General features: G+C 49.7%; 1 protein-coding gene across 2 annotated transcripts in view; it reads left to right on the top strand.

Annotated features, from left to right (window-relative positions):
* The window catches only part of LRP2BP (LRP2 binding protein), a 339402-nt gene extending 329622 nt beyond the window's left edge, over window positions 1–9780 (top strand). The window contains exon 9 of one of the 2 annotated variants that reach the window (XM_078678933.1): window positions 9316–9780. In XM_078678933.1, the coding sequence (XP_078535059.1) occupies window positions 9316–9381 (66 nt within the window). In that variant the 3' untranslated portion in view covers window positions 9382–9780. The remainder of the gene's footprint in view (window positions 1–9315) is intronic. The other variant, XM_078678935.1, reaches the window with a different exon arrangement.
* Window positions 9781–12015: the final 2235 nt, after the last annotated feature.

Below are 12015 nucleotides of genomic sequence, written 5' to 3'. Positions count from 1 at the left end.
TATCGCGTAGAGTGCAATTGCTGGAACAGAGGGCGGTGGGCCTTCCCGAAAAATGCGAAGGGGACAATATGGTTGACTTTCTGGAAAAGTGGCTGCGAGAGCTGGTCGCCCCTGAAGGCCTGCCACAGTTCTATACCCTGGAGAGCGCTCATCGTGTGCCGGCCCGGCCCCCGGCCCCCGGCCCAGGGCCGTCCCCTCAGACCAGTGGTCGCACGTCTGCTCCACTTCAAGGACCGCAAACTCATACTGCGGAATGCCAGGACATCTGGTCCCTATAAAGTGGACAATGCATCAGTCTCCCTCTACCCTGATTATTCCCAGGAGGTCCAACGCAGCCGTTTTTCCTTTATGACTGTCAAGAGGGCACTCCGCTCGGAGGGTATACAGTACGCTTTGTTCTTCCCCGCACGCCTGAAGGTGATGGTAGATGGGACTGCAACCTTCTTTGATAATCCCGACGATGCTTGGCACTGGCTCGAGCATTATCGCACGGGCAAGGATGGTCCGGGACAACGGGAATCGGAGGCCAGGATGCAGCCAAGACCCCGAAGAAGCCGATGCGCCAGGAAGCGCGGGGCGAATGGAAAATCGTCAACAAATTCCCAGACGGGACTGGAGCGGCAAGCGGCGCTACAGGCGGTGGCTATCATTTCCGGAGCGACGAATGCGACGTCCCTGGCGGAAACTACATCCAACCAGGGGTCGGAGGAGGTGGGGTCGGAGGGATCTGAGGAGGACAATGGTCACCTGCCTGAGGTTACTCCACGGACTGCTGATGGCCTGCTGGACGAGTGTTGATCCCAGACTCCAACCTGTGCACAGTAAGGGGGCACGTCCAGGAAGCAGGGACGCCCCACTGGGAGGGGCGGACATGGCTCAGCGGAAGAGGGCGGGGGTTGGATCTCCGATTTGAGCGGGGGGGCATCTTTTGGGGGGGGAGAGATTTGCCTGGGGGGCCCTTCTGGGGCGGGGCACTGCCGGGAGGGGAGGACTATTATATACGAGGCCTGACCATTAGATTGGACAAGTGAGGTTGCTGTCCGGACCGTGCTGGTGTTGGACCACCCCCTCTACCTCACACTTACTGTGAGACTCTGGTTGCTACCAGGGTATTTTCCTTAGTGGGTTTGCGTTTGGATGGGTACCTACGGTTTAGAGCCTGTTCTGGGGAAAGTTGGGGTGGGGGGTTGTTGGGAACGTTCTGATCAGGAGGGGGTTGTCAGTGTGCCCGTTAGACTGTGCAGGGTTGTGCTTTGTGTCATCCTTTCCTATGGCGATCCGACTTGAATTAAAATGTATCACGTGGAATGTGCGAGGGCTGAACTCCATGAGAAAACGTTATAAAGTACATGCATATTTAGTTCGCAGGGGGATCCAGGTGGCCTTTTTAGAAGAAACACACATTGATCAGACAGAGGGGCGGGCATTACAAAGGAGATGGCGGGGACAGTTGTTTTATACCACTTACTCTGCCTTCGCCAGGGGGACTCTAATCTGGGTGAGATCGGGGGTCCCCTTCCAATCTACGACCACTGTTATAGACCCAGAGGGGAGATACGTGTTGCTTTTGGGCCGCCTGGACTGCAGAGATGAGACCTTTAGCAGCGTCTATGCTCCAAACTCCGACCATGCCACATTCTTCGCGCGGCTCTCTGAGAAGTTGGTGTCGTTTTTAGTGGGGACGGTGTTTATTGGGGGGGACTTCAATTCAATCACTGACGTGGAACTTGACCGCTCTCACCCTCCGCTGGCTCAGTCGGCTGTACGACGAGTGGCCAAGGCATGCAGGGAATGGCAGGAAGCGTGGGGTCTTGTGGATGCCTGGCGGGCACAGTATCCCTCGGACAGGGACTATTCTTTTTACTCGGTGCCGCACGATTTACATGTGCGGCTCAATGGCATTTTATGTACTCCGGGGGCACTGGCGCTCACATGCCAGAGTGAGTACTTAGCGAGGACACTCTCGGACCACAACCCCTGCTTGATAGCCGTGCTCTGGTCGCGGCAGCGACAGGTGATCCCGACATGGCGTTTGAATCCGGCGACGGTGGAGGACCCCACGTTTGCAGCGGAGCTAGGGAGGGCATAGAGCGCTACTTCTTAGACATCACGGGGACGGCGTCGAGTAGAGCTCATGAATGGGACGCTTTCAAAACAGTGGTGAGAGGGACATGCATCTCATCAGCCGCTGGGACGCGTAAGGTACTGTTGGAGGATATTGACCGGGCAGAGGCTAATCTGCGCCAAGCAGAAATAGATAGCCACGCAAATAGGGACGGCCTAGATGCGATGACGACGGAACGCGAGGAAGTGTCTAGGCAGGTCGAGTGGCTCTGCTGCTATGATTATAGGGAATATATAGTCCGCGCTCATGCTGAACGGGACAAGGTAGGGACATTGTTGGCCTGGTTGGCTAACCCGGCGGTCCGGGGCTCCCCTATAAGGTCTCTGGCCACACCCGCAGGGGACCTGGTCTTCTCACAAACGGAGGTGAACAACCAATTTTGGGAATATTACACGCTGCTATATCAGAGCAAGATGAGGGACCCCCTGAGGGTCTGGACGACTATCTAGAGTCCGCGGGGCTACCACATTTGGACCCGGAACAGGGCACCAGGCTGGGGGAACCTATTTCGCCGGGAGAAATTAGGGCGGCGGTTAAACACATGGCTCGGAGAAAGACGCCGGGAGCCGATGGCCTCCTGGTGGAGTTCTACGCAGCGTATTTGGATATCCTGGTGCCACACTTGCAGTCGGTTTATCAGGAGGCATGGAACCTGGGCAGGCTGCCACCCACCATGAGAGAAGCGATCATAGTGCCACTACTGAAGAAGGGTGGGGACCCCGAGTCCGGGGCCGCGTACCGACCGCTCTCCATGCTCACAGTGGACTATAAGATCCTCAGTAAGATTCTGGCCACTAGCCTTTTAGATCACATGGGCACCCTGGTACATCCAGACCAATCGGGGTTTATCCCTGCTAGGAATACTGCGACGTGTATTCGGCGATTGATCCGGATCATGGGGGATGGAGGACATGGCTCGGCGAGGGCAGCAATGCTGTCGGTGGATATCGAAAAGGCGTTCGATAGTGTAGAGTGGTCGTATTTGTTTCGAGTGTTGAAGGGATTTGGTCTGGGGGATCATTTCATACGTTGGACCAGCCTGTTTTACTGTTCTGCCACGGCACGGGTTCGCACGGGACGTACTGTCTCAGCGGCCTGCCAGGTGGAGAGAGGTACTCGTCAGGGCTGCTCTCTGTCCCCACTGTTGTTTGCGCTGGCAATTGAACCGCTAGCTGCACATGCCCGCCAGGGACGATTGTACGAGGGGGTCTCGTTGCATGGGGAGGTTCATCACATATTGTTATATGCGGACGATCTCCTTTTATATTTGGCTGACACAAGGGACGCCTTGCAGGGCACTAAGCACTTGCTCGGGGAATTCGGCCGCTTGTCCGGTCTGCGGGTGAATTGGAACAAAACCTGTTTGTTCCCCCTCTCCCCTGAGGGTCAGCCGCCCCCGACACTGGATGGCCTGAGGTGGGAACCTGACTGCCTACCGTATTTGGGTGTCTGCATATTTCACGCCCCCGCCAACCTCTTTGACGGGAACGTGGGTGGCGCGCTGAGAGGGCTTAGAGGCAGTATAGCGTTCTGGCGTACTCTCCCCATATCAGTAGCTGAGCGCATAGCACTCTTGAAGATGGTGGCTCTCCCACGGCTGCTCTATTTTTTTCGTACTTTGCCGATCTGGATCCCTGTTTCCTTTTTTTCGGACGCTCCGGGCGATGATGACAGGGTTTATCTGGGGATCTGGCAGAAGACGGGTAGCGTTGGCCACCCTGATGAGACCGAGGGAGGAAGGGGGGCTGGCGGCCCTGGACTTCGAGTGGTACTGCCTGGCGGCACAGCTCCAATGGCTTACACAGGCTGTGGCGTGAGAGTTCAGGGGGCCGGACGGTCCGCAGGGCAGGGTCATCCCCAGGCACGTACTGTCTTTGTTATTCTCCGGCAGAAGCTTCGATTGGACCAGCTCACCCTTGAAGAGCGCACCCTCCGGTCATGCTGGCTGCGAAGTCAGAGGCGCGCAGGGTTCGCGAGCCCCTTTGCTCCGGAAATCCCCTTGGGTATGTGCACGGCCCTCCCTCATGGCGGTGACTGGTCGGCGTTGGCTGGCTGGGAGGAGCGCGGTCTCCACATGGTGGGGGATTTATATAGAGATGGTGTCTTGATGCCTTTCCCGGCGTTGCGGAGGCCTTTGACCTACCAAGGGGGAACTACTTATTGCATGCTGCCCTAGTGGCGGGAATCCAGAAACACTGGAAGATGGGATTGTCGGAACCCCCAACATCGCTGGGGTGCCAATACATCACTATGGCGGCGGATACGTTTAAGGCCATCACCTGTTTGTATTGGCGATTGTCCACGGAACACCTTTCCCCTCTGGACAGCTTGAAGGGTAAATGGGAGGAAGATCTTGGTAAGCTTATCCCTGAGACGACGTGGCCACAGTTGTTACGGCGCGCTTGGAAGGGCACCCGCAATGCTAGGTTTCAATTGGTCCAATTTTATACTCTCCACAGGGCCTATTTAACCCCGGTCAAGATCCAGAAGTATTTTGGGGGAACCAGTCACTGTGCCCTCGGTGCCAGGCAGAAGATGCTGATTTTGGTCACATGTTTTGGTCCTGTACGGGATTAGGCTCTTATTGGATGGATGTGGTGGCATGCTTGAACCGAGTGACGGAGCGCGAGCTGGAAGCTGAGATGGGAACCTGCCTCCTGTTGTGGTTTCCGCATACCCCTAACACTAAAGTGACAAGCAAATTTTATGATTTGAGCTTAATAATGGCAAAGAGGGAGCTTACCATGCACTGGAAGACGAGGACGGGCCCTAGCTTTGGGAGATGGAAGGCGAGCTTCCAGCACTGGGCGGGGAGCGAGGTGACACTTTGGCTCCAGCTGGCTAGGCATTCCTCTAATGACAAGGCGCTGGAAGTTGCAAGGGCCTGTGGACCGTTAGTATCGGAACTTCAATCACCTGTTGAGCCGGACGAGGGAGACGAGGTACAGGCAGTGGTAGATCAGGGTGCGAGTACCAGAGCAGAGGACCCCGGGAACGCAGTGGGGAATGTTTTGGACGGGGACACTTGATCACATATAGGGAGGAGCTAAGCACTACACGACACATCCAGAAATATTGACAGTTTAGGAGGGAGAGTCGGAGCGCACCTGAGCGCCCGGACGAAATGTACTATCTACTATCTATTGAGAATCATGGTGATGTTATTTTACACTGATTTATGTTAACATTGGTAGCAACGAGGATTATAGGCGATGTGTAACACGAAGATACTCGAGGGCACACTGACGGGGGGGGTGGGGGCAGTGGGGGAGGGGAAGGGAGTGTTAGGGGGGGTACAAAAAATTGAGTCCTGGTTAATCCTGTTTTTGATAATGAATAATTGAACTGCGCACAAGTCTTTATTGCATGTGATGATAACCTGCTGATACGACAATTGTTGACTCAATAAAAATATATTTACAAAAACATGCAACTGGCCCGCCACCTGGAAGACAACAACATCTTGGACCCGTCCCAGTCCGGGTTCAGACGAAACTACAGCACCGAGACAGCCCTCATCGCCGCCACAGACGACATCAGGCGCCAACTAGACAATGGCGAAACATCAGCCCTCATCCTCCTGGACCTGTCAGCCGCCTTCGACACGGTCTGCCATCGCACTCTAAAGACACACTTCCTAGAAGCCGGAATCCAAGAGAAGGCCCTTGACTGGACCACGTCCTTCCTCTCCGGCAGAACCCAGAGCGCCCACCTCCCGCCCTTCCGATCCGAGACCACTGACATCATCTGCGGCGTCCCCCAGGGCTCATCCCTCAGCCCGATGCTGTTCTGGCCCCCCTCGCACAAGTGGCCCGCCAACACGACCTCAGTATCATCTCCTATGCCGACGACACCCAGCTCATCCTCTCCCTCACCAAGGACCCGCACACCGCCAAAACCAACCTCCATGAGGGAATGAAGGCCGTCGCCGACTGGATGCAGAACAGCCGTCTGAAGCTGAACTCGGACAAGAGGGAGGCACTCATCCTCGGACCCACCCCCTCAGCCTGGGACAACTCTTGGTGGCCGACCACACTGGGAACAGCACCGACACCCACCGACCATTCACGCAACCTAGGGTTCATCCTCGACTCCTCCCTCTCCATGTCTAAACAGGTCAACGCCGGCTTGTCCTCTTGCTACAATACCCTCCGCATGCTCCGCAGGATCTACAAGTGGATCCCGACCGAAACAAGAAGAACGGTGACACAGGCCCTCATCAGCAGCAGACTGGACTACGGCAACGCACTCTACGCAGGAATCCCAGCCAAACACCTACGATGACTACAGCGCATCCAAAACGCCTCCGCCCGACTTATCGTCAACGTCTCCCCCCCGCAGCCACATCACCTCCCACCTGAGAGACCTATACTGGCTCCCCGTCGACAAGAGGATCACCTTCAAGCTCCTCACCCACGCACACAAAGCACTCCACAACGCCGGACCAGCCTACCTGAACAGCAGACTCAACTTCTACATTCCGACTCGCCAGCTCCGCTCCGCCAGACTCGCCTTCGCCGATGTCCCCCGCATCCAACGAACAACCTCCGGCGGCAGGTCCTTCTCCTACCTCGCCGCCAAGACCTGGTACACCCTCCCTACCCACCTACGTCAGACCCAAGACCTACTCGCCTTCAGAAGACTCCTCAAGACCTGGCTCTTCGAGCAGTGGCGGCACCCCCTCCCCTCAGCGCCTTGAGACCCTCACGGGTGAGTAGCGCGCTTAACAAGTACTCTGATTGATTGATTGAATGTACCCTGGAAAATCAGAATATACATTTTATAAAAAATTACTTTTTTTCCAAGTAATTTTTTTTTAAATGCTTAAGGTGAAGAACCAAAGAAAGAACTCCATACTTATCTCCAAACCCATTTCTAGACACTTGTGCTTTTCGGGACAGAGATATCAGCTTTCAGGCAGCCATTGTAGTTCAGTTGTGTTTTTCTGAACTGAACAGAACAGTCTTGAAACATTTAAAACACACAAGGTGATGGACAGAATGTTGCTCATTGGCAAAACATTCACCACAGATCTGGGTTAATCCATTGTTATTTTGCTCACCACGCCACCCCAGTTCAGACATGGCCATATGCAGATCAGTCTTGACCCTGTGCCTCATGGAAACAGTCCAGCCTGAACTGTCAAGCCATGTCTTCCCTGGACCGGAATTAAGCATCCTAGGACCGGTTTCTGGAAACATTTGACACATTTTGTTCACTCCAAGGGTGTCTCATTTTGTTCTTTTGAGGTTTTTTTAAATTTTTCTTTGACTTTTTTTAATGTTACAAATGTTTTTTGTCCTTCCTTTAGCAACATGACTCTTTCCAAATTTGCGGTTAGTGTGATGGCAAAATGTCAGGTTGGATGGGCATTTTACATGCTTGTACTTTCTGCCTCCTGAATATGGCCTTTCAAGTTGTAAGCATTGTTTGAGAATGAGAATTGGCTCGGTTATGGAGAAACAGCTGTGCTAGCTCAGGCCTGCAAGGGTTCTAACCCTTTATCCAACTTCAGGTTTTCCAGACCTTCTAACACGCACAGAAAGGCTTCTCCCCAAGAAGGAGCCATGGAGAGACCCTGCTTCATCCTCTAGAAGTCCACGTGGTCTCATGTTTCTCACCAGGGTGCCTGTTCCCACTCTGGTCTTTTGTGACACCAACACTCCTGTCAGTACCATTTTCAGCACCACAGGATGTCGTGGAACAGTGACTCAGTAATGCTTGCCTTCTGCACCAGTTTTTATTTCACCAAACAAAATCTTTGGGGCCTGTGCAGCCTTCCTTGTGTACGTGGTCGGATGAATCATGCTGGCCCCTTTTTGACCTGGTTGCAATTATGATGAGAATGATCAGGGTGATGAAGACTGATAGAATTGTGTGGAAGCGCTCCATGTCTCTTTCCCTCAAATGAGTCTTACCCTGATGATTCCCTCTCACTTACTGATCATTTGGGTACAGTGGCAGAGAAGTTCCAAATTTCAATCCAGCTTTCTATGCAACATTTGAAACCTTGTAAAGTCCGAAGGCCAAAACAGGATCTAGCCCCGTTGTGTAATGGTTGTTAGATCAGGTCGACACAGTTTTCTAGCATCTGAGAAGGATAGGCTGTGTCCACTAGGGTGTAACAAACATACGAGGCTCAAGAGCCTGGCCTTTTTTTAGTCAGAGCTATCTTCCAGCTGACTGTTTAAACCTTTTGACAGTTAAAAAAAATATACAGGAAAATTGGTGGTGGCAACCCTTCTAGACAGGGAAAGTCTGCAGCTGTGTTTTTTAGGGAAGAAAGTATGTACCTCATGACAGTGGTGGCTGGCAAGTACGCCGATTGGAGAGGTGGGCAAATGGGTGGTGGCATAAAATAAATACAAAACACCATAAATACATGAAATAAATTTAAAAACAAGTACCTGCTTGCCCAGACACGTCCTCCTCGCTCCGGTCCTCTTCTTTTCCAAAATAATGTCCAAGGCCCCAGCTAACCTACATAACCAATCCTGGCACTACTGTAAGCATGAGAGAAATGCCAGGATTGGAGGGGGCGGCGTCTCTCCGTGCTCCTGAGGACAGTAGAGGCCTGTGTGGGTCTAAACCCAGCTGTCATAGACAGCTGGTTTGAGAGGTTTATAGAGCGCATGTCAGGATGGCCATCACCAGATGGCTGGTCAAAGGGACATGCGCACTATAAACTAGAAGCAGCCCACCACTCCTGCTTCTCAGCAGGCCCTGCCCTTTCCTGAGTCAGGACAGTTTGACGAAAAATAAAATGGTAATGAATTAACTGAATTATGCTTTTCTTTTTTGTCTCGCTGGCTTTTCTGGGGGCATTTAAGTGGGACGCTCCTCCGCTTCAATGGAGGTGTTGGTTGATGACACAAATGTATCCTCTGCAGTCTGTTGGAGAAACGCGTGGTTGGCCTCCTTGTTAGGATACAAAATATGTCCATACCACTATATTCACTGCCGACCATTGCTACAGTTCAGAGAAAACAAACAGGATACGATTACAAAACACTCTTAATATGCAAATATGTTAATATGCTAAGTTAGTCAATTTGAAATTGAATATTTGTTTTGAGAAGGCGTGCCTTGCCAGGTAATGGCGCCCATCATATGTACCCACAGTGTGTATTATGATACCTTTTTGAACCGTCTCTTCATTCAAGACCTAACCTCACTGTGTTTGTTTTAAGGCCTATCGCCTGGATGCAGATGTAGCCGCTGATCTTCACTATGAAGTCATCTATGGAACAATTTAGGATGTACGAACCGCATCGAGTATCCGTCTTGTGTTGTGAACATTCCGGAACGACGGTCACTTTGGCATGCTTTGGTGATGTTACTAGTCACGTTTTCAATGTTAATCATGTCTTCATAAACCATGGAATTTGGCATTTACATCAACATGTTTTGCTGCTATTCTCGGCTCTTTTATTTCGGATTGTCTTTGGTGATGCTCGTTACTTCAACGAGTCTTAACCAGATCCCTAACACACATCATGTAGTGCTTTACGCATGAGAACTCTCTCAGGTATAACAGGACAACGTGGGTTAACTACTGTGCCTATTTATTTGCAATACATATGTGGATTTTTTTTGTAAACATGCCTGTGTATCTCAAAATATTCCTTTGAGAAAATAAAAATAAAATGATTCCCTCTTTGTCTCAATCATTCTTTAATGAAAATGCTGTTTTGACTTTTAAAGCGCTGCAGGTACATGTTCAGACACCATTATAAAACCAGCACTACATAAAATAGAAGGACTTTTAAACACCAGAAGTCACGAGTGCTGTATCAGCAGTAATAAAGCATAGCAGAGGCAAGAGAGGGCCTTGTGGCATCTTTCGCTGCAAATACTGGAGTGAAACGTGTTTCATTTTAAATATATGCCCTCGAGTGAAATAACTCGCAGGGTAACCCTACAAAGTATCGAATGTAAACTTGTGACTTTCTTAGTGCGTGGTGTATGAAATGTAAAACTTGCAGAACACACTAGGACCCAATCAGTGACCATATTGGTGAAACGCAATGCCAAAAAGATTGACGAACAAAATATCTGTAGGTTGATCTGTGCATTTCAGGCTTCAGTAAAACTACAGAATACCCGCTACAAAAGATTTCCTTACATGCACTTATGTTTTAGACTTGTTTCTTCGCAGATGGTCACTGCTGTTAGCTAAATGTCTTATGAAGAAAGGTTTCTTGCTTGAGCATTGCAGTTTCTTGTACTGGCCACTGGGCTTGCTTACGACTGCCTAGCCTACTCCACTATTTCAAGTTAAAACAAGCATTGGCATAGTCAATAGGTCTCGCCTTTGGGACGTTATAAGTGTTTTGTTATCCAGCACAGAATCCTTGGTGCAACAACATTAACTGTTGCATGGCTAAACACTTATAAGGTCCCAAAGGCGACACCTATTTGCTATACCAATGCTTGTTTCTTCAAGTGATTACAGCTCAATTAAACATCAATAGAAGCTTTGTAGGTCAGAAGACTTTCAGGTTCTTAAAAGATGCGGATGTGGCTTTACTTTTACATACACATGTTTCGATTATTTTTTTGTTCCTGTTCAGTGTGCCAGAACTATTTAAAGTCAAGTTCATTGTTCAATAAATCTAAATGGAAAACGGATACCAAGTCAACTGCCATGAAGTACCAAAATATTGCAACTTTATTACTGCATTTAATATATCGATGGAAAGAAAGCAAGCAATATTTTCTTTAAATCAACTTTGGCTTGCAGCCCACTTACTCTAGCAAAATTGTACAATGGCATCATAAACGGGATTTGTTTAGGATGGATGTGTGGAAGGAATTTCTACTGCATTTGTGTTTATGTGGCTAAACTTGGGATTGTTTGCATACCGACACGTTAAAAATAATACATTTTACTTTTTTGCAGCAAAAAACAGCTAATGTAAAAATACCTTAACAGTAGTCAGATATTTTTCCATAGATGTACCAAATACAGACTACAGATTTGAGAAAGGGTTAACAAATACAATGATAATCCATTGTGCAATTAGGTGTGAGCTTTCACCTCCTATTTTAAGTAGGAACGCCACATGCTTGCTCGAGTGAATAAGGTTATGATCTTGCACAAGGACGGTTAACAAATCGTTCGCTGGCAAAGCTCCTTCTCAACTAGTAGTGGTCACCAACTGCAACTAGAACATAATATGAGCTTCACCAAAGTTTAATCCCTAGATTTATGTGTAGTGTCCACAAAAGGAAAGTGCAATTGAATTTAAAACTTTTAAATGTTCAGAGTGGATGGCTTCGATTCGCTGTGACGAAGATGCTCCCACTGAATTTATGGGGGGAAAAACCTATTACCAAAAACTCATTAACTCAACACCCAATACCAAGAATTAATTCCCTCAAGTTTATATGCATTCTTTTTCTCACCACTACCCCTTTTATTTTGAGCGTGAGGAATACCCCTACCGACCTTACTCAAGTCTCTTCCTGCTTGGTAAACCACATCTGGTTCACTGACAACCCTCTCCCCTTAGAAAAAAAGGTATTTGGGTTTTTGTGGTAAGTATTTCGAGCTAAAGGGCTTCCTAGTTATGGAGTCAAGTGTTTAAATAACTCTATCCCCTTTGATCACCAGCTCAAAGCCAGTCATTGATTCTAGCAATTAAACTCATGAACAAGCACCACAAAGCTGCAACATCACAGGTAACAAGCATTTACAATGCAATGGTCTCGGCATCATTAAAGGTAGAGCTATTGGCATTGCTCATGACATTTTTTTTTCTTTAAATCATAAATAAATGGCATTGTCATTTATATTGTCAATACACACCACTCTGCCCTCAACTGCACTCACCTGCACTGCACTCAACTGCACTCACCAGCACTGCACTGCACTCACCTGCACTGCA

This window comes from Lissotriton helveticus, chromosome 2_2, assembly GCF_964261635.1.
Source record: "Lissotriton helveticus chromosome 2_2, aLisHel1.1, whole genome shotgun sequence".
Classification (NCBI taxonomy): domain Eukaryota; kingdom Metazoa; phylum Chordata; class Amphibia; order Caudata; family Salamandridae; genus Lissotriton; species Lissotriton helveticus.
This window is presented reverse-complemented; position numbering and strand designations above follow the sequence as displayed.